The sequence below is a fragment of the Lontra canadensis genome, unplaced genomic scaffold, assembly GCF_010015895.1.
Source record: "Lontra canadensis isolate GAN:19392208 unplaced genomic scaffold, GSC_riverotter_1.0 scaffold89, whole genome shotgun sequence".
NCBI classification, from domain to species: Eukaryota; Metazoa; Chordata; class Mammalia; order Carnivora; family Mustelidae; genus Lontra; species Lontra canadensis.
In genome coordinates, this window is record NW_022631083.1 from 1,351,793 (window position 1) to 1,375,307 (window position 23,515).

The 23,515-nt window shown below is 39.9% G+C and overlaps 1 protein-coding gene across 1 annotated transcript in view; it reads right to left on the bottom strand.

Moving 5' to 3' along the window:
• The window catches only part of CHRNA7 (cholinergic receptor nicotinic alpha 7 subunit), a 112,636-nt gene extending 108,763 nt beyond the window's left edge, over nt 1–3,873 (bottom strand). The window contains exons 1-2 of the mRNA XM_032835948.1: nt 3,828–3,873; nt 3,421–3,560 (exon numbers count right to left, since the gene is read on the bottom strand). Of these exons, the coding sequence (XP_032691839.1) occupies nt 3,421–3,560; nt 3,828–3,873 (186 nt within the window). The remainder of the gene's footprint in view (nt 1–3,420; nt 3,561–3,827) is intronic.
• Between the last annotated feature and the right edge of the window lie 19,642 nt (nt 3,874–23,515).

Here is a 23,515-nt window from a genome sequence, read left to right on the forward strand (position 1 = left end):
GTTTTAAAAGTAGAAACCATTCTTTATTCATTTATGAATCCCCAGAACTAGCAAAGTTCACAAAACGAGCTCAGTAAATATGTGTGGAATAAATTGGTGAAATAGAAATGATCTTTCATGAAAATAAAATATGTAACATCATATGCCATTTCCCTATCACTCCGGACAGGAAATCTCTGCTGGCAAAAAGGGGAACAATAAGAACACTTGGAGGGTGGGGTAATGATGTCTAGAACAGCCCAGTCAGAGTAAGTAAATGACCCCTATTACCAAATTTATAAAGAGAATCTCACGCCAGTCAAGACTATCACATGAATCCCTTATGAGAGCCACTGTATCTCTGTCCAGAGTGCTAAGATTCCAGCTGGAGCGCCCTGGCTCTGCTTCAAAACCAGGCAGAGCCAAGTCCGGATGGATTATAAATGTTTGCATATTTCATTATTTCTGATATAGAGACTTCCTTTCCACCTAGGATCTCAGAGTAGTTGCACTCAATCAGCTTCAGTTCAGCCCATGCAAATAAATTAAGCTAACTCCTCTGTAAAAGAAGTTACCCACTCCAAAGGAGGTAAGGAGCAAAGCACTTCAAAGTCAGATGTCGGTTTTCCTCGAAGCCCTGCCGCTAACCAATGAGCAACTTTGGGCAAGTAACCGTAAGTTTCTAGGCATCAACTTCCCAAACTCTGAGTTGAGTAGCTACATAATTAAGATCGAGCAAACCTTCAGTGAATTACCAGTGAATGTCAACCATTTTTTCTTACTTAATCCTCTTGAAACCCTTGAAGTGGGTATTACTATCCTATTTTACACATGAAGAAACAGGGCTTAGAGAGGTAAAGTAATTTGTTCAAGGCCACACCATGAGCTTGCAGCACTGCCTGCCTGGGAAACTCAATGGGTTCATGGCTGGATGGCCAGGGAGAGACCAAGGCTTTTTACCTCCCACCTTCCCATGACCTCAGGCTGCTCATGGCTATCTTCAGGTTTCTCCAACACTGGAATGATGATGATACTCAGTCCTCAAGTTCTTTTTGTTTGGTTGGTTGGTTTTTTGTTTTTGTTTTATTTATTTGACAGACGGAGATCACAAGTAGGCAAAGAGGCAGGCAGAGAGAGAGGAGGAAGCAGGCTCCCCGCTGAGCAGAGAGCCTGATGCGGGGCTCAATCCCAGGACTCTGAGATCATGACCTAAGCCGAAGGCAGAAGCTTAACCCACTGAGCCACCCAGGCGTCCCAGTCCTCAGTTTTTTGATAGTTTTTAAAATTTCCTAACTTGACACAAGCTTGTGTTTTATTATTTCTTTGTCACATCACGTAACCCTAGCTGACACTTAAACTTCTCATAAGACCTTCGAATCCTTCACTTAAGTTGATTCCTTAAGGATCTCCTAAAGAGATAAAAGCACCCAGAAAGAAGCTTGCAGCTGCACAGGGAATGATTTTCTCTCCCAAAGAGACTGCCACAGCCTTAGGAGGACTGCTCTGCATGCTCACTGTTCCTGCTCCTTGGCTAAGCAAGCCTTGTACCATCACATGCCATCCAGCCAGCACGAGGACCACTCCAGAGAAGCAGCTGTCGCACATAGCCATGGTGAGGCCATCTGGCTAGCTATAGCCAATCCTGAGCAAGTGGGGTGGGGGAGGGCAGCTTTCACCTTCTCAGCCTACCATGCACCAGTTGCGAAGTGTGTTAGCTTAGCTGACAGGTCCTCTGCCATGTGCAGGGGGTGGGGTGGAGAGTGTTGTTTGGTTTGGTGTGTTTTGATGAAAAAGACCATAGTCGTGTGCTAGCTTTGTGATCTCTCAAAGTTGCCTTCACATCTTTAGCTCATCATAGTGACCAATGAAATGTTATGCTGTCTCTTTCACTAACAGGAAAATACAGATTCAGGACACTTGGAAAACTTACCAAAGAGCAACCATTCAGAAACTGTGAGAGCCAGAAGCCACAGAGGCCCCCAAGTACCTCTTGAAGTAACAGAGAAGCTGCTCTTAAATAAACTACTCCCTCCCTCCAAACAGGCAGAGCCTTGTGGAGCTCCCAAAGCCTCCACACTGGCATTTCTCTGACCTGGCTTCATTCAGTCCTAGAGCTTCTTTTTCAGCCTCTCTTCCCCTAACTCCAAATCTACATCCTTTCCCCTCTCCTGAAATCCAAGCTCCGTAAACAGTGATTTTTGTTCTTTGGTAACCTCTAGACAGCACTTGTCTACATCCCTCCTGATAAGTCATCTATGTCGTCACATAATCACTGAATATTTTAAGGATAGTTCTGTCTGTTGGAGGAAGTGCACATTTAACACAGGTATATTATGGAAGAGGAAGCCATTCATCACGGCAATTCTAGCTACCTTAAGTGATGTAACGTGCATCAGTGTGGTAACATGGGTCCTCTTTATTTGTATGATTATGAAATATCACCTGTCTTCTTACACCACTTATCTGCACCCCTCTGGTGGATCGTAGCACTTTCTCCGTGTAACTGAGGCTATCTGAACACCTCTTTCCCACCACAGTCTTCCCTCCCCCTGAACACCATCGTCCCTGTACCCCAGAACAGAGTCTAATACTTTGTACAAATTAAACACAGAAACCCATTTATAAGGAATCAAACACTTTTGTAAAATAGTTGTATTGTATGAAGGATATGTTATGAACTCTGAACATTCAAAACTGTCTTTGAGCAAAAGAAAAGGAAAAAAAAAAAACTTACACACATTATTTAGATTTGTCAACTAAAGTGAGCACTAATAAGTCCACAAAGAAAGAACCCCATGGGGCTGGGAGCAGCTGCCTGACCGACAACTGTATCTCGAGTGAGGAGCCTTGCTCACCATCAGAACGGGACTGCCAGCACTACTATCACCAGGAAGGAAAAAAAAAAAAAAAGCCCATTATTGGAATTGGGGAAAAGGGGGCGTGTAAATGCTCACAGCTGGCCATCTGGCTGGACAGATTAACCGGCTGCAAAGCCCAAGGCCAAGCCCCTACCCAAAGAGTCTACATACTACATGCAGCAGTAAAGTCTAGAGATTGCCAAATTGACACGGACAGCATGCTAACACTTATACCATAACGGATACGGCAATGTGACCATTTGGACCCTATTCTTGCTGATTCTGGCTCAGGATGGGGATACGTTCATCCTGAGTTTCAGGCTGAGGGAAGGGTGAGGCTGGAGTACCCACGCACAGGTGGCCGGAGCAGTGGAACATGCTACACCGGGTTCCTTCGGCGGGAGGGGAAACTGAGGCACGCAGCAGCGGGCAGGCTCAGGTCAGGGGCAGAGTTCTGGCCCTCCTGGCCTTGAGCCAGCTGGCGTGTCCCAAACAAACTACACCTCCTGGCCGCCTGATGCTTCCGCGACCCCTCGGAACCCACGGCGGGAAGAGGACAGCCTTTCGGCCGGGCCGGACTCACCACGTCCATGATCTGCAGGAGACTCAGGGAGAAGTAGACGGTGAGTGGCTGCGAGTCGTTGGCCACGGGCCTCTCCAAGGGGTTGTAGTTCTTGACCAGCTCCTTGTAGAGCTTCCTCTGGAACTCGCCTTGCAGGGACACTTAAGGAAAGGAGAGCCCGGCGCGCTGTTCAGGGAAGGCCAGCGGGGGTGCGCCCCACGCCCCCTGCCTGTGACCCCCGCCGCCTAAAGCAAGCAGCCCAGACGAACCGGGCTCGCCCTTCCCGGGCACCCCCGGTAGCGCCACCCACCGTCCCTCCTCGCGCGAGACCCCAAACCTGGCCCCGGCGCGGGGCGCTCGGAGCCGCCGGAATGCACCCGGGATCCCGCGGAGGAGGAGTAGAGGGCTGAGAGACCTGGCGGCTTTACCGTGCAAGAGCGACGCGGCCAGCGCCAGCCAGACCGACCGGCGCATGTTGCGACTCGGAGCTGCCACGGGCCGGCGCGCCCGGCGTCTCGCTGGTCCGCCCGGGCCTGCGCCTGCGGCCGCGGAGCCGCCTCTCCCGGCCCGGCTCGCGCGCCTTTAAAGAACCGAGAGCGCGCCCCCGCCCTGCCCGCCTCCGCGCGCTTCTCCACGTGATGAGCCCCGCCCCCGCCCCCACCCCAGCCCGTCCGCGGGGGCCTGGGAGGCTCGGTGGCTGCCCGGGGAACTGCAGCCCGCGGGTGCAAGTGGGAAGTGCATCCCGGCGCTGGTTACAGTGTGGGCACCCCGCCCAGCCTCTGTCGCCACCGCATCACGCCTCCAGCCAAGCCGGGGGCTATCCAGGGCCAGCGCTGTCTCTCCTTCTGTCCTTGGTCCCCAATCCGCTCCCTCCTGCGCTCAGGCTGAAGCTGCACGGGGTCCTTGGGAGAGAGCGGGACAATTCTGGGGTGCAGTCTTCCAGGGTCCTCTCTCCCTTACGCCAGTGGTTAGGTGTCAGCGACTGGGAACCTGGCTTCCACAGGTTGGGAAGTCTCTCCAACCTGACAAAACAGACCTGGAAGGAAGTCCCCTCCTGCCCCCGCCGTGGTGTTCTGTCAGCAACCATTTGCTGGGCATCACCAGCCGAATTCTCATTTAGGTTCTGGAAATGCTGAAAGGAGAGGGGAAATCTCTGCCTGGGAGACATTCTATAGGGGAGGAGAAAAGCTGCAAAAGTGTGTGATGGGATTCCCAGTGGGCATCTTCTTTATGTCTCATTCTCTTTCAAAGGAGATTTAAGAGATTGAAGTTACTCCCCCAACCCCTTTCTGGAAAGCTAGCCAAAACTTGGTGGTGTAATCTAGACTTTTTTTTTTTTTTTTTAACCTGGGAGATAGTTAATTGGCAAGGGGAGGCTCAGCGGGGGGTGGGGGGAATCAAAACGTCAAGGGCTAAGCCGAGTCCTAGATGTTAAAGAGGCGGTATGGTTTTGGATGAGCAAGGCAGTGAAGGTATTGAAGAGGGGTTTCTACAGAGGCAGAGAGCCCTGCCCCATTTGCTCTCAGCAGGCTGGTCGCAGAAAACTGAGTGCAACAGGTTCCCTGCGCTCAGGTAGGGGGCATTGCCCCTGGCCTTGGTTCCAGCCCCAGAGCTTTTTTTTTTTTTTTTTTTTGCCCTTTTTTTTTTTCCCCCGCATAACAATATTCATTGTTTTTGCACCACACCCAGTGCTCCATGCAATCCGTGCCCTCTACAATACCCACCACCTGGTTCCCCCAACCTCCACCCCCTGCCCCTTCAAAACCCTCAGATTGTTTTTCAGAGTCCATACCCTTCTCCTCTCCATCTCCCCTTGTCCTCCATGCTATTTGTTATGCTCCACAAATAAGTGAAATCATAGGATAATTGACTCTCTCTGCTTGACTTATTTCACTCAGCATAATCTCTTCCAGTCCTGTCCATGTTGCTACAAAAGTTGGGTATTCATCCTTTCTGATGGAGGCATAATACTCCATAGTGTATATGGACCACATCTTCCTTATCCATTTGTCCATTGAAGGGCATCTTGGTTCTTTCCACAGTTTGGCGACTATTGCTTCTATAAACATTGGGGTACAGATGGCCCTTCTTTTCACTACATCTGTATCTTTGGGGTAAATACCCAGTAGTGCAATGACAGGGTCATAGGGAAGCTCTACTTTTAATTTCTTGAGGAATCTCCACACTGTTTTCCAAAGTGGCTGCACCAACTTGCATTCCCACCCACAGTGTAAGAGGGTTCCCCTTTCTCCACATCCCCTCCAACACATGTTGTTTCCTGTCTTGCTAATTTTGGCCATTCTAACTGGTGTAAGGTGATATCTCAATGTGGTTTTAATTTGAATACTTCTTTCAAGGTATGTCTCCAAAGGCAAAGGAAACAAAAGCAAAAATAAACTTTTGGGACTTCATCAAAATCAAAAGCTTCTGCACAGCAAAGGAAACAGTCAAGAAAACAAAGAGGCAACCCATGGAATGGGAGGAGATATTTGCAAATGACAGTACAGACAAAAGGTTGATATCCAGGATCTATAAAGAACTCCTCAAACTCAACACACACAAAACAATCATATCAAAAAATGGGCAGAAGATATGAACAGACACTTCTCCAATGAAGACATACAAATGGCTATCAGACACATGAAAAAATGTTCATCATCACAAGCCCCAGAGCTTTTGAACCAAATCCAGAGCTCAGGCACTGTGGACCAGCCTAGGCAATGCCCACATTTCTGAGCTGCATAAGACACGGGATTCTTGGATGACATTAAAAATCAGAGAAAGGCTCACCAAAACGTGACTACCCTAGAATATATCCCAGCAGCAGGAATGGGCGACAGAGCCAGTTATTTGATTTGGAAAAAGAAAGAAATGTGACAGCCTTGCAAGAAGTGTCTGATAGCAAATTCGCACCTGTTAACGGATCTATGTATAAACAAATAATCAGTGAGGCTTTGATAACTGCGATAGGGTCCTCGCGGAAGAAAAGATTCATTCTTTCTGGAGAAGTGTTGGTGGAAATGACAAGGAACCTGGGCTTGCCACAGAGGAGGTATTCAGCCAGAAGATGGGAACACCAGGACAGAGCTTCCTGGTGAGCAAACAAGTGTGCTCTTAGCTTCAATCAGTTATGAAATTTGCGGCCCTCTGGATACCCATAGACCTGGCACCAGTGAAGAAATGAACTAAAGTGAGTTGGGGGAAATCGGAAGGGGAAAGTTGGGGGAAATTGGAAACCATGAGAGACTGTGGACTCAGAAAAAAAAGGAGGGTTTTGGAGGGGGTGGGGTGCGGTGAGTAAGCCTGGTGGTGGGTATTAAGGAGGGCACCTATTGCATGGAGCACTGGGTATGGTGCATAAACAATGAATCTTGGAATACTGAAAAAATAAATAAAATAAAATGAAGGTTTACAGCCACTGGCAAAAAAGGAATAAGAGAAGGAAAATAAAACAACAGAATAGAAGGGGCATAAGAGGTATCAACAGGAAGATTCTCACTGGCACACCATCTCCACTGGTCCTGTGAATGCAGCACTGGCTCTCAAACACATTTCCTAAAAGTGTCTAAAAGCCCTGCCTTCCATTCTAGAGGGGCCAAGGGAATTCATGTGCCTTGAGTTTGGTCACTGAGATCACTTTCCTAAAAGCTTAACTACTTCCTTACATCCCTTGTGCCCATAATATCAGAAACCTAGAAATAAACTATTTTCCAGTGGGAAAGCCAGTCAATAAGTTTTCTTTATGCCCTGTGCTCTGTCTGCTAGGTGTCTGGAGGAACTGCTAGCACAATCCACTCACTCAGTTTACAGTTTAGAGCTGACCTGAGTTTGGAAAAATAAATTCCAGTATGTGCTATGCCATTAAGTAGGTCTGTGAGTTTGGCTACGCTCCCTCCCTGTATGGGACTATGTTTTTTTATTTGTAAAATAAAGAAGGTAGTAGGACATTCTGGGAGTTGAGCTGACAGAGCCACAGGTCCCCATCTCACTCCTATTCCCAACATGAATGGGAAATAAAGCTTAAGAGTAGATTAATACATACTTGAGCTTAGAAAAGCAGGGGCCAGAAATAAATCCAAAGTAGTTACTCACAAGCTGGTGCTGTTGTGACAGTCCAGGGGCAGGGCACATCTGGACATGAGCTCCAAAGATGAGAGTCTGAAATTTTAACATACCCCAGTGAAGCAAGCTGGCCTTGAGTCTATGAGAGGTGGGGGATTAAAATGAAGATATCCACATAAATCCGGAGTCTGGAAAAGTCTCCCCTTCCATGTAAAAGAGATTAGTAGGAACCCCAACCATGACCAAGGATAATGGGAGGAAGCATGTTTTCTGCTCTGACTCTGGATAGGAGGGAAAAGGTAACTAAAACCCAAAAATATGCAGTGCTTAAATATGTGTCCAAATGTTTAATACCTACATGGTTTAGAATTCAAGAATTCCTCTGGAGTAAAACGTCTATAACTTCACATACATGGGTCTCAAAAAAATTATGACTTTCATGAAAATGAACTCAAACTAAAAAAATGTATAAAATCTACAGAGAAATAAACTACATGCCCTATGAGGCAATAGTCAATAGTAAGGGAAAACACACAGGCAGAAAGAACAGAAAAAAAAAAATAGTACTCCACAAATTGAAATAATAGGATGATCTGGGGGAAAAGAAGCCTATAAAATAAGTATGTTTAAAATGCCAAAGTTTTTGATCCTGGTGAGTAATATCAGCTACAGTAATAAACCACAAATCCTATTGGCATAACACTATAAAGTTAATTGCTCCCTCATATCATAATCAAAAAGTTCCAGTGACTTTCCTAGGTGCCTAAGCTCCTCAGATCTTTCAGAGATACAAGATCCTTTCAGCAACTGGATTGACTGTGTTTTGAGGACCAGAGGAGTGTGCTAATTGAAGTTTCTGCTGGAGCCTCAACATTTACACAGCTTGCAAACAAGTAGGAGTGTACCAGGGCCAGGTCTAGAAGTTGCTTGTAGTATTTCTGTCTATATTCCTTTGGCTGGAGTCACTGATCACAACCTCAGGCAAGGGAAACTAGAAAAGAGTCTTCTTACCTGGGCCTGAGAAGAGTAAAACGTAAGCAGTGTTAGGAACATAATATACAAGGAATAAAGTAAGAATTATTGGCATAGGGAGAGAACAAAGCACAAGGAATAGAAATAAACAGAAAATAAAATATGAACACCTAGAAAAAAAAACCCATAACTATTAAAATTGAAAATCTATGTTAAAGAGGAGACTTGCTAATGATGAAGAGAGCATTGGTACTCTGGGAGCAAGAGCTGAAAAAGTACCCAGGAAATCACCCAGATAAGAACGGTTAAGGGATGAGGATAGAATAAGAGGTCACCTAATAGGAGTCCTAGAAAATATTGATAAGAATAGGTGAGAAATTATTTAAAGAGAAAATGACTAAGAATTTTCCCACTGAAAAAAATGTAGATCTCAAATTGCAGAAGTACAAGAAGCAAGGATCATGTTAAATAAAAGATTCATCCCTAGGGGCGCCTGCGTGGCTCAGTCCTTAAGCGTTGCCTTGGGCACAGGTCATGATCCCAGGATCCTGGGATCCAGCCTGCACTGGGCTCCCTGCCCAGCAGGAGGCCTGCTTCTCCCTCTCCATTTCCCTTGCTTTTGTTCCTTCTCTCTCTCTCTCTCTCTCTCTCTCTCTCGTCAAATAAACAAATAAAATCTAAAAAAAAAAAAAATAAAAATAAAAAGATTCATCACTAGATAATGAAACTGGTAAAACTACTAAAGAGGAAAAATACAGCACAGATTTTTAAGGGAGACAAAGAGTAGCAACCTACATGCAAATCTAAATAATCAATGATTGCTAAATAATAAGAATAATTTGGAAGGGAAAAGGTATAATTGAAGAGAACATTTCTGGTCCTTGCAAGATAGCAAATTCAAGTAACAGCAAAATCTGCTTCAAAAATAAACCTATTTAGCCAAAATTACAGAGTATAATGGAGATTGAAAAATTTACAATTTGATCTGGGGGCACCTGGGTGGCTCAGTGGGTTAAAGCCTCTGCCTTCAGCTCAGGTCATGATCTCAGGGTCCTGGGATGGAGCCCTGCATCAGGCTCTCTGCCCAGCGGGGGGCCTGCTTCCTCCTCTCTCTCTGCCTGCCTCTCTGCCTACTTGTGATCTCTGTCTCTCAAATAAATAAAATCTTTAAAAAAAAAAAAAAAGAAATTTGATCTGGTGGACACTTAAAACAGCATTTGCAACCAACAGTAAGTGAAAACTTGGGATGCCTGGGTGGCTCAGTTGTTAAGCGTCTGTCTTCGGCTCAGGTCATGATCCCAAGGTCCCGGGATCAAGCCCAGCTTCTGACTTCCAGCTCAGCAGGAAGCCTGCCTCTCCCTCTGCTTGTGTTCCTTCTCTCCCTCTTTCTCTAATAAATAAATAAAATCTTCAAAAAAAATGGTGAAAAAACATTCTTTTTAAACAAATGAAATATTTACATGAGGTTCCTCCTTTTCATTCTCAATATTATTTTTGTATATTCTTCTATTTTTTCTTATTCTATTTTATTAGTCTTTTCGTTTTTCAAATAACAACTTTTTAATTTTGTTGGTCAACCCTATTAGGTGTTTGATTATTTTTTCATTAATTTCATATCTTTTTAAATTCCTTCCTGCCTCCACGCTCCTATGCTAGTTTATTTCTATTTTAACTTCTAAGTTAAATGATTATGTCAATAATGTTTAGTTTTTTTTCTTGTCTAATAAAAAACAGACCTAACTACTAAGGCTAGTTAAGTACTATGAGAAGAAAGAAATATAGGGCAGTACAACTTACAGAATTAGTTGCAAAAAACACATTACAACTAGCATACCAAATCCAAAAAAGCCTAACAATTCATAATTATCAAAAGGAGCATATTAGTCAGCTACCATAACAAAATGGGCCAGTCTTGGTGGCATAACCGACAGAAATGTATTTTCTTGTCATTCTAGAGGTTGGAAGTCCACGGTCAAGGAGTTGTTAGGGTGGGTTTCTGGCTAGACCTGGTTTGCAGTGGCCACCTCTTCCCTGTGTTATCACACAGCCTTCCCTCTGGGCATACAACAGGGGGAGAGAGTGAAACGGGTGTGATGTTTCCTCCTCTTCCTGAAAGGTCATCAGTCCTATCAGTTTAGAGCCACACCTTTATGTCCTCATGTGGGTGTGCCTAAAATATATTTTGGATTTGATTCCAGACCACCAGATCCGATGATTTGAAAGCATCGGGTTTGACTACAACCACATAATGCATGTCTTTCGTAAGTTAAGCATTGGTGTCACACAAATGGTTCTTATTTCAGAAGCAGAGGAGGCAGGGGAAGAAAGGACAGGAGAGAGAGTTCTGTTAGCTGCTGAGACCCCGGGACAGAGACGTGGCAGGGACGTGCGCGGGGCTCTCCTCCGCGGGCTCCAGCCGCGGGCCGGCCCCGAGCTGCTCCCCGCGGCCTGGAGCGGGACTGGGCGCTGCAGTAGATTCCAGTAAGATGAATATTCCAATAAAGCAAATGTAATAGGGATGGCTAATGGGCTAAGCTTGGATGGCTTAGTCTGTTATGCGTCTGCCTTCAGTTTGGGTCATAATCTCAGGGTGCTGGGAGGCTCTGCACCCTGCATCGGGCTTCCAGCTCAGGAGGGAGCCTGCTTCTCTCCGTCCTTCTGCCTGCTGTTCCTCCTGCTTGTGTTCTCTCTCTCTCTGTCAAGTAAATAAATAAGATGTTTTAAAATAAAAGCAAATGTTATAAGGGTTTATTTATTTACTTATTTATTTGAGAGAGAGAAGGTGTGCCCCTAAGTGGGGGGAAGGAGCCTGGGAGAGGGGACGTCGCTTTCCTGCTGATCATGGAGCCTCACTTGAAGACCCTGAGATCATGCCCTGAGTCCCAACGAAGAGTTGGTTTCTCAATGGACTGAGAAACAGGCACCCCCTGATTAAGCAAATATAGTAAAACAAGTAAAACAAGTGTTTTCTCAGTGTTTGTAAAAGTTATGTTTACGCTGCACTGTAGTATATTAAGCATGCAGTAACATTGTTGAAAAAAATCAATGAACTCCTTAATTTTAAAAAACCGTTGCTAAAAATTGCTGACCATCCTCTGACTTTTCCGCAAGTTATAGGCTTTAGCTGGTGGAGGGTTTTGCCTTGATGTTCGTGGCTGCTGACCGATCAGGGTGATGGTTGTTGAAGTCGTGGTGGCTGTGGCAATTTCTTAAAATCACAATTGAGTTTGCCACATTGATTGACTCTTCCTTTCATGAACAATTTCTCTGTAGCATGCAGTGCTGTTTGATAGCATTTTTACCCCCAGTAGACCTTTCAAATTTGGAGTCAATCCTCTCAAACCCTGCTGCTACTTTATCAATTAACTTTATGTGGTATTCTAAATCCTTTGTTGTCTTTTAGATAATCTTCACAGCATCTTCACTAGGAGTACATTCCATCTCAAGAAACCCGCTTTCTTTGCTCATCCATAAACAACAACTCCTCGTTGATTAAAGTTTTATCATGAGATTGTAGCAATTCAAATATAATAACAAGAAAAAGTTTAAAATACTGTGAGAATTACCAAAATGTGACACAGAAACATAAAGTGAAGAAATGCTGTAGGAAAAATAGTGCTAATAGACTTGCATAATGTAGAGTTGCTACAAACCTTCAATTTGTACCCCCTCCATGGCCAAAAAAAGGAATATCAGCAAAGTACAATAAAATGAGATATTCCTTTAATCATTAGCACATTTACAGGCCAACAAAAAATATTATCACGTCAGCATATATTGAATAAAATTCAACACATATTCAGGATTAAAATATCACCAACCTAGGACTGAAGGAAATTATCTTAATCTGATTAAGTGCATCTTCTAAAAGCTTAAAGCAAATATCATGTCTTTGTTTTTGTGTTTGGATAAACTTTTATATTTAGAAAAGTTTAGAAAAGCTTTTCTTCTTTCTCACACTCAAGGAGAGTATGACCTACTGTTAACATCTAACATTAGTATGGTATGTTTTTCCAACTAATAAAAGAATATTGACACATTATTACTATGGACCATAATTTAAAGATTCAAATTTTCTTAGTTTTCACCTACTGTCTTTCTCTTCTGGGTTCTCATGTGAGACATCATATCACATTTAGATATCATATCTCCTTGGGATCCTTTTGGCCATGATAATTTTCCAATAATGTGTGGTTTTTGCTGAGCTTGATAGTTTTGAGGCATATTGGTCAAATATTTTGCAGAATGTCTCTCAATTAGGGTTTGCTGATATTTTATTGTGATTAGACTAAGGTGGGTGTGAAGAGGAAGTCTACAAAGAAAGAGTGCCATTCTCATCAGATCATATCAAGGATACACACTATCAGAATGACTTATCACTTTTTTTTAAGATTATTTATTTATTTATTTATTTGACAGAGATCACAAATAGACAGAGAGGCAGTCAGAGAGAGAGAGAGGGAAGCAAGCTCCCTGCTGAGCAAAGAGCCCGATGCAGGACTCGATCCCAGGACCCTGAGACCATGACCTGAGCCGAAGGCAGAGGCTTAACCCACTGAGCCACCCAGGCGCCCGACGTATCACTTTTGATGTTGACCTTGATCACCTGGGTTGACACAATGCAGATTTTTCTACTGTGAAGTTACTCTTTTTTGCCTCCTTGCCTATACTGTGCTGTTTGGAAGGATATCAGTATTCACAGCCCACGTGTAAGGAGTGGGGAGTTATGATCAACCTCCTTAAAGTATTCTCATAAATTTTAAATACTCCTTAAAGTATTTACATAAATTACTTGAAATCCTTCTGCATGAGAGAGTTATCTCTCCTCTCTCATGTATTTATTTATTCAATCATTTATTTATATCAGTGTACTCAATGATACTTACTTTATACCTTGGGTTATAATCCAGCCTGACTTCATTTTTTTGCTCAAAGCATTTCAGCTTTGATCATTCAGAGTTCTTTCATTTGATTCCTGTGTCTCTTTCATACACTGCCTTGTGGGGTTTTTTCTGAGTACTCCCATCTTTTTTCTAACACTACAGGAGACTCTAGACTCATAATATTTCTGGCCCCAGTCCTAGAATCAGCCATTTCTCCAAGGATCCCTAGATCCTTTTGATTGAAAATGGTATTAGAAATGAAGATCTGAGCACGGGGTATGCTTGTTGCTACTGGGTGAGGTTGCTTCTAGATCTCCTGAAGCTGTCGGAGGAAGGAGATTTATAGTTACCTAACCCATGTACACACGCATGCCTATCTATAGCTGTTGCAAGCCACACATAAGTTTACCCTAACATCTGCAGCTCTAAGCTAATACCACATAGATCAATCTAGCCTCCTCCCCATTGTCTGTGGGTAACCTCCAACTCCAACAGTGAGAAATTGCTCCTGCCGTTGCCATCTACTTACCTGCTGGTTGAATGCCAGTACATGTGTATAAAGGTTTCAGATTTGTGCGTTATCCATGGGCGTGCAGTGCTTACATTGTCCTTTTTGCCTTTCATTGTGAAGTCTTCACTCATTTCCAAAGTTACTTAACTCAGTACTTTCCCCCCAACCTCTTCACTGAGGATATTTCAAATATTCTTAATACCATTAGACATTTTTGTCATAGTCAACATTCTACCATCAGATGCCTTGGTGATGTTGATGATCCCCTAAATGATTTTTTTTAATTTGCATCTATTGAGGCTCATTCATTTTGCATAAAGTTCTAATTTCTCTATACTATAAGCTACTCCCCCATGACTCACTTATTAATATTTTAACTTTTCCTGAATCCCTGGCAAAGATGGATCCATTGATCATCCTTATAGTTTTGCCTTTTCCACAATGTCATATAAATGGAATCATACCATAAGTAGCCTTTTAAGACTGATTTCTCTCATCTAGCAATATACATTTAAGATTTATCCATGTTTTTACATAGTTTGGTAGCTTATTTCCTTTTATTGTTGAATAATATTCAATTATATGACTGTAACATAATTTGTTTACCCATTCACCTACTGAAGGACATCTTGGATGCTTTCAATTTGGGGCAATTACAAATAAAGCTATAATTATCATTTAAGTCCAGATTTTCATGTATCTATGGACATAAGGTTTCAGATCATTAGATAAATACTTAGAAATGTGATTGAGCATCTTACAATCAGACTATGTTTAGCATATAAGTTTCCTAAGGCTGTCTTAAGAAAGAACCACAAACTGAGGGGCTTAGACAACAAACATTTACTGTGTCACAATTACGGGGTCTACAAGTCTGATTATTAAGGTATCGCATGGGTTGGTTTCTTCTGAGAGCTCTAAAGTGGAGTCTACCGCACATTTCTCTCCTACCTTCTGGTGGTTTTCTGGCTATCTTTGGCATTCCTTGGCATGTAGAAGCATGACCTGATCTTTTCCTTCATCTCTGCATGGTGCTTTCTGTGTGCTGTGTATGTCTCCAAATCTCCTTTTTATAAGGATATTGGTCATATTAGATTAGGGGCTTACCCTACTCCAGTATGCTTATTATATCTGTAGTGTCTCTATTTCTAAACATCATATTCTGAAATACTGGGATTTAGGATTTCAAGATATTGAGGGGTAGGTGGGGAGGACAATTCAATTCATAACATTTAGTTTTTTTAAAATAAATTCCCAAATTATCTTCCCAGTTGCAATACCACTTTGCATTCCCATCAAAAATTAGAAAAGTCTTGGTTGCATTGTATTCTTGCCAGAAATTTGTATTATGTTTTTTTGAGTTTGTTTTGTTTTGGGTTTTGTTTTGTTTTTTTCTTTTTGTAATTTTGCCATTCTAATAGGTGTATAGTGGTAACTCATTGTTTTGTCTTTCTCTAATGACAAATGATGATGAGCCTCTTTTCACATAATTATTTGCCATCTATATATCCTCTTTGAAGAGCTGTCTGTTTTGGTCTTTTTCCCATTTTTAAATTCTTGTCATTTGTTTTCTTATTGTTCGGTTTTTAAGTAGTCTTTGTATATTTTAGATAGATGTCCTTTATCAGATATGTGATTAGTAAATGTTTTTCTCCTTATTGATGGATTGTCTTTTCATTCTCAATATTTTTGCAGGACAGTTTTTAATCTTAACAAATGCAAGTTATCATCTTTTTCTCTCATGTATTATGCTTTTAGTTGTCTGTAAAGACTTCTCAACAAACCCAAGTTCACGTGGATTTTTTTCCTAAAGCTTCGTAGTTTTATAGTTGCCCCCATAGATTTTTAATTTGAATTTTGTTGAATCTATAGATCAAATTGGAAAGAACTGATATTTTAAAAATAGTAATTCTTCTAATTCATGAACATGGAATTTTTTAAATTTATTTATACCTTTTTTGATTTCTCTCATTTATATTTTGCAGTTTTCTGCATAATATATCTTGTACATATTTTGTAAGATGTATTCCAAAGCACCTCATTTTTTTAGTGCTATTGTAAATGGTATCATTCTTTGAATTTCAAATTCCAATTTCTTGGTATACAGAAAAGCAGTTTACTTTGGTATATTGACTTTATATCCTGTGTGCTTGCTGTACATATTAAATTAGTTCCACAAGGTTTTGTTGTTGGTCCCCCTGCTCCCCAGGCCGGGGGGGGGGGTTGGTAAGAGGGTAGATTCTTTGGTGTTTTTCACATAAACAATCATATTGTCTGAGAATAAAAGTACTTTTATTTTATCCATTCCAATATGTATCCAATTTATTTCTTTTTCTTGTCTTCCAAGATGATAATGAATAGGAGTGATGAGAGAGGACATCCTTGCCTTCTTCCCAATCTTAGAAGGAAAGGGTTTAGTTTTTACCATCAAATATTGTTGTAGGTTGCTTTCCAATATTCACTTGAGTAGAATAAAGCCATTCTCTTTCACTCCTAATTTTTGTTGTGTTTTTGTTTTTAAAGCTGTACTATGAATTTGTATCTAATTTCATCAAACACTTTTACTGCTTCTAATGATATCATATATCTTTAAAATTTAATTTTTTGTTTAATCTTCAAACATTGAAGGTATTCTTTTTTAGAACTTTTTAAGTTAACATATAATGTATTATTTGTTTCTGGGGTACCAGTCTGTGATTCATCAGTATTGCCAATTCACAGTGCTCACCATAGCACATACCCTCCCCAATGTCCATCACCCAGTCACCCCATCCATCCCACCCCCATCCACTCCAACAGCTCTCAGTTTCTTTCCTGAGATTAAGAGTCTTTTATGTTTTGTTTCCCTCTCTGGTTACATTTAAGGTATCCTTAAAATCAGGAACAGTATAAAGCTACTCGCTACTGTATTTTCTATTTGATATTACTTTAAGTGTCTCTATACAGCTCAACAACCTTGTAAAAAAATACTTTACAGTAGCTTATTCATAATACCAGCAACCTACTACCTAGAACTCAATCAATCAAGCTTGCCTAACTTTTATTTTGAGAATATTTTAAGACATTGTTTAGTTTCAACTTAGTTTAATAAATGGAAAGATGATAGATTTATAGCTAGGGAAATTCACCCTATTAAAAGATGTCAGTGGTCTCCAAATTGGACTGTAACTTTAATGTCATCATTCAAAATCCTGAAATATTATTTTGTGAAGATTTACCAGCCAATCCTAAAGTTCATATTCCAAGAGTAAATTAACAAGAAATTTCCAATTTCTGTAATGGCAGAATTGATAATTCTGAAAGACTCATAGAGAACAATTAGAATGTTAGTCAAAATATACTTTAAAATTCTGTTTGGCATTATGCTTAAAGAAAGAAGCCAGACAGTAAAGTATGTACACCATATGATTCCATTTTATGAAACTCAAGAAAAGATTAAAGCAATCTATAGTGAGGAAACAGGTTAGTATTACTTGGGGCCAGAGATGAAGATTGTTGAGTGTAGAACATGTGGGAAGTTTTTATTATGATGAAAATGTTTCATACCTTGATTATGATGGTTGCTACACAAGTATATACATTTGTTATAGCTAATCAAACTACATAGCATCTTACTATATGTAAAGTATCCCTCAATAAACTTGTTTTTTTCCCCCCCCAGCAATGAAGACTTCATTACATAAACTTGGTGTGCGTTTCTGCATCTTCATTGATGAGAACATTTATGATATCATTAAGAAATTCAGTTTATGGGGTTTTCTTTTTTTTCAAATTTTTTTAAAAATTTCTTTTCAGTGTAACAGAATTCATTGTTTATGCACCACACCCAGTGCTCCATGCAATAGGTGCCCTCCATAATACCCACCACCAGGCTCACCCAACCTCCTACCCCCTACCCCTTCAAACCCTCAGATTGGTTTTCAGAGTCCACAGTCTCTCATGGTTCATCTCCCCTCCAATTTCCCTCAACTCCCTTCTCCTCTCTATCTCCCCATGTCCTCCGTGTTATTTCTTAAGTTATTTTTTTTAAATCTATTTGAAAATATCAGTGAGCTAACAAGACATTCAACAGATAGTCTCCACTAAAGACAAGGGTCTTGGGTTCCCTGGGTGGCTCAGTGGATTAAAGCCTCTGCCTTCAGCTCAGGTCATGATCCTGGGGTCCTAGGACCAAGCCCCACATTGGGCTCTCTGCTCAGCAGGGAGCCTGCTTCCTCCTTTCTCTCTCTCTGCCTGCCTCTCTGCCTACTTGTGATCTCTATCTGTCAAATAAATAAATAAAATCTTAAAAAAAATAAAAAGACAAGGGTCTTGAGAAAGGCAAAGACACAGTTAGGTTTTTGGAGAAACTTTTCCAAGGTGCATTTGAAGAAACTTTTTCTGAGGTGCCATTTGCCACTTGCAGAAGAGGAAGCTAAAAGAGGATGAACTTACAGCCTCATGGAGGCTAGAAAGACAAGAACTGATGGAGGGCCAAAAAGGAAAATAGAGCCAGTAAAACTCTTTTACCTAGTCTTAGTACCTGCATTGACTATATCATATACATAAGTGTGAATCAGAAGTAGACAAGACCATTCAGGGGATACAGCTCAGCTTTGAACCGTATCAGTGTGGGAATTACTCTGAAGTGAGCCCAAATTGAACTCCCAGTTACTTGGCTGAGGTAAATGTGAATCTTCTGTGGTGGGAGTTATTATTGTAAGCCTCAAAATATTTTAAGTAACAATTTTGCAAATGCAACATCCAACACACAAGAAATAGTAACTGGGCAACATTCTAAAAACTTTCACTCATCAAAAACATGGAAAGTCTGAGAAGCTGCCACACACCAGAAGAGGCTAAGGAAACATAGTAACTAAATGCAATTTGGTATTCTGGATGGGCTCCCAAACAGGAAAAGAATACTAGGATAAAACTATTGATAGAGAAAAAGAGTTTGGAGATATATATATAGATAGATATCTCCATATACATATATACACACATACATATTTTATATCATTTTTATATGTACAAACATGGAAAGTCTGAGAAACTGCCAAACACCAGAAGAGGCTAAGGAAACATAGTAACTAAATGCAATTTGGTATTCTGGATGGGCTCCCAAACAGGAAAAGAATACTAGGATAAAACTATTGATAGAGAAAAAGAGTTTGGAGATATATATATATAAAATATATATGTATCTCCATATACATATATACACACATACATATTTTATATATGTATATTTTATATGTATGTGTGTATATATGTATATGGAGATATATATAATATGTAATGTATATGTACATATACATGTAATTTTACATATATATGTAAAATATAAATTAAAAATATATATAAAATATGTATGTATGTATATTATTATTATTATTTTATTAGGGAGAGAAGGACAGTGGGAGAGGGATAGAGACAGCCCCAACTGGCTCCATGCCCAGCACAAAGCCAAACATGGGGCTCAATCTCACCACCCTGAGATCATGACCTGAGCAAAAATCAAGAGTCAGATGCTTAACCGACTAAGCCACCCAGGTGCTGCAAAGATGACTATATTTAATGTGCTCAAAGGATATTAAACACAAAAGTAGTATGTTGTCAAAAAATAAACACTATTTTTTATAAAACAGAAAAAAAAGTCTAAAACTAAAAAATAATGTTTTTAAACACTTAAGCTCAGAACTTAAATTAATGAATTCAATGGAGGGGGCTTCTTCTTTGATCTCTGACATGTAAATAGCTTGGTAGTCATACTCCTGTCCTTACAGCAAGAAAATTCAGGCAAATGGCCACACCAAAACTTGGAGTCATGCACAGCCAGAAGGACATAGCAAATAAAATTTGTTCGCATTTAGAATAGAAGCTGTTAGATACCCTAAACTAGTAGGATCACTGACTTAACTAGCAGTTTAATCAATTTCAGCAGGCTGAATGAGGACTAGCTTGAGAGTAAGAAATTCCTAGGTCACATTCATAGAAAGATCCCCATACAATTATAGGCTCTTTCCCTCTGGGAATCACACCAGGTTCTCAAAGTGAGGATATAAAAAAGATTCCCTTGTGGACATGGCAAAAGGAGAGGAAGACTAATCCTAATAATCCCTTCTCCCTAACAGAGACTTACTTCCCAGGGAAAAGGTCTTCACCAGAGGGTAATACCAAGACCTCATTCCAGCTACAACAAGGAAAGTCCAATCCACTCCAGTCTGCTCTAGGCTTTCTATCTCTACAAACAACAACAGCAACAACAACAAGAAATAAATGAATGAAAAATAAAAATAAAACAGTCAACAGGGGACACAACTTCACCAAAATAGATTGGAAATGCCTTGGAAGGAAATAGGCAATAGAGAGGGAAAATCTATACCGGTGAAGGTGGGATAGAAACATTTGTAAAGCCACACTCCAAAAACAGAAAAAAATACCTGAGTAATATATCTGATATATTCCCTAAATTAATGACAGGTGGCAAACCACAGATGGAGGAATCTCAGAGAACCTAAGCAAGACAAATACAATACATAAATAAATAACAAATGGGCAAACTGTATTGAAACTGAAGACAAAGAAAATCTTGAAAATTTTAAAGGAAATATTCAATGCATAGATTTAACAGCTGATGAGATATGGCTAAAGAATGAATTAGTGATCTGAAAGATAGGACAAAGCTAGGCTGAAGCATGGACGGACAAAAGGCACAATAGCAAAGAGAACAAGAGAAACAAAGTATTTAAGGTCTTTCATGTATTTGTTATTTCAGTAGAAGAGGAGAGTGGCTATCTGCCTGGAGTTTTCTTGGTGGGAAGTTTAATTTTTTTTAATATAAACTCAAGTTTTCATAGATATCATGCAACTTAGAATTTCTTCTTGCAAAAAGATTTACCAAGTTGCATTTTCCAATTGTCCATTTTATTTGTTATTGTATTTATTGGCATAAGGTTATTATATTCCTGTATTACCATATTTATGTCTGAGAACAATATAATGATATTTCCTCTTCATTCCCATTTTCAGTAATTTGTGTTTTCTCTCTTTTTTTTTTTTTTTGTTCTTGATGACTCTTGGCAGGCTTTACCAATATTATTAATCTTTCTAGAAAACCAATTTTTTACATTGTTAATTTTCTCAACTTTGCTTTCTTAAAATATTTTGTTGATTTCTACTCTTATGTTGGTTATTTCCTCCTACCAATTTTGGGTTTAACTTACTGATCTTTACACATGTCTTAAGGTATAAACTGAGATCATTGCTTTCAGACTTCCTCTTGAATGCAAGCACTTAAAGATATAAAACACTTAGTGTGCCTGGGTGGTACAGTTTGTTGAGTGTCTGACTTGGTTTTGGTTGGGCTTATGATCTCAGGGTCATGGGATCAAACCCCACCTTGAGCTCCACACTCAGGCCCCCCACTTAGCCTAGAGTCTGCTTGTGTTTCTTTCTACCTCTCCTTCTGCCCCTCTCCACTACACCCCCCTCCCATGTTCTCTCTCTCTCTCTCTCTCTCTAAAATAAATAAATAGATAAGTCTTGAACAAAATAAAAATAAAGGTATAAAATCTCATTTGAGTACTGCCTTAGTTGCTCATACTAACTTTGGTATATTATATACCCATTACCTGCAGTTCAATACATTTTTTATTTTTTGTGTGTGATTTCTTCTTTGACCAATAGTTTATTTCTGAGTGTGCTATTTTGTTTCTAAATATTCATGTCTCTTTTAGATACATAGTTTTCATTTAATTCATTTGTAGTGAGAATAAATATTTTATGATTTCAACACTTTAAACTATATTAAGACTTACTTTTGGCCCAGCATATGATAAATGTTCTATCATGGTGAACATCCCATATGTACTTGAAAAAATATGTTTTCTGAAGTTGTTGAGTATAGTATCCTATAAATGTCAATAAGACAAGTGAGTTGGTACAGTTGTTTGTATACCCTGCATCCTTACTGATTTTTTATTTTTTTAAAGATTTTATTTATTCATAAGAGACACAGGGAGAGAGGCAGAGGGAGAAGCAGTCTCCCCACTGAGCGAGGAGCCTAATGCAGGACTCAATCCCAGGACCACAGGATCATGACCTGAGTTGAGGGCAGCCGCTAAACCAACTGAGCCACTCAGACACCCTGATTTTTTAATTTTTCAGAGACTGTCCTTGATGATTATTCTAATCTCCCTTTAGTTTTGCCAGTTCTGCTTCATGAATTTTGAATCTGTTATTATTCATATGAGCATTAATGACTGTTAGGTTGATAAATTGACTCTTTTAACATTATAAAATATTGTTCTTTAATTCTGATCACTCTCTTTGGTTAATTTTGTATAAATATGCTTACACCAGCTTTCCAATGCTTACTGTTTGCATGTCACATCTTTTTAAAAAATCTCTTACTTGCAATTTGGCTTCATATTTAAAATATGTCTTAGAGATAGCATACAGTTTTTGTTGCTTTTTTACAGTATAAATAGTTCAGATATTACTTAAAGTGTTGGTCTGTCTACATTCAATATAATTATTGCTTATTGGTTAGGTTAAGTCTATCATTTAGATATATATTTTCTAGTTAACCAATCCATTGTTTGTACCTCTATTCCTACTTTCCGGTCTTTTTTTGTTCAGCAAAACTGTATATACTATTGCATTTTAATTTCTCTGTTGCATTTTTAATTATGCTATTTTGCATTTATTGGGTGTTTGCTCTAGGAATTGCAAATGCATCATTAACTTATGACTGTCTGTTATGGTTACTATTATACTAATTTCTATAAAGCATAAAATCTTACATCAGTAAAATTCTATTTACTTCTCTTGTCTTTTGTACAATGATTATCATATATTTTACAACTACATGGTTAATAAAACTCACATTACAATGTTATTGCTTTTTTATTTAAATAGTGAGTTGAGGCATGCCTGGCTGGCTCAGTTGGGAGAGCATGTGACTCCTGATCTTGGAGTTGTAAGTTCCAGCCCCATAATGGGTGCAGAGATGACTTAAAAATAAAATTTAAAAAAAAATGTTGAGTTTTTAAAAAATGAAATTAAGAAAAAGAGATAATCTTTCATAATTATTAATAACTTTGTGGAGCTCTTCTTACTTTCCTAGTTTCCATCTCATTCCCTTGTAGAACTCCCTTTTGGTATTTCTTATAGGGCACGTCTCCTGGAAACACATAATCACAGCTGTTACTTTCCTTAATTTTATCTTCATTTTTAAGAACATTTTTGGTGGCAGAATTCTGGGTTGACAGGATACAAGGTTCCCAGTATGATCATTCCTTGTGAATATATTCTTATGTTTTGGAAGAAACTCAAAAGAGTTGACTTAATATCCTTGTCTGGTATTTCCAACGTCTAGGTCTCCTTGGATTTTGTTTCTTTTGGCTATCTTTTTTCTTCTTAATAACGAGAAACATTTTTTTCTACTTCTCCATGTGTTTGCTCATTTTTTAATTATGTCAGAGATTATAGATGATACATTGTAGTAAGTGCTTTAAAGAATATTAAGTTTTGTTCTGGCAGACAGTTATTAATAAGGTGTTATTCTGTCCCCGTTTTTTTTGTTGTTGTTGTTTTATTCTTTGTTTAGGTGTATTATTTCACCTAAGTTATAAATTTAGTCCATAACCTAGCTCTTACTCAAAAATGTGATCCTAATCTTAAGTCTTGGCTTTTCTGGGAT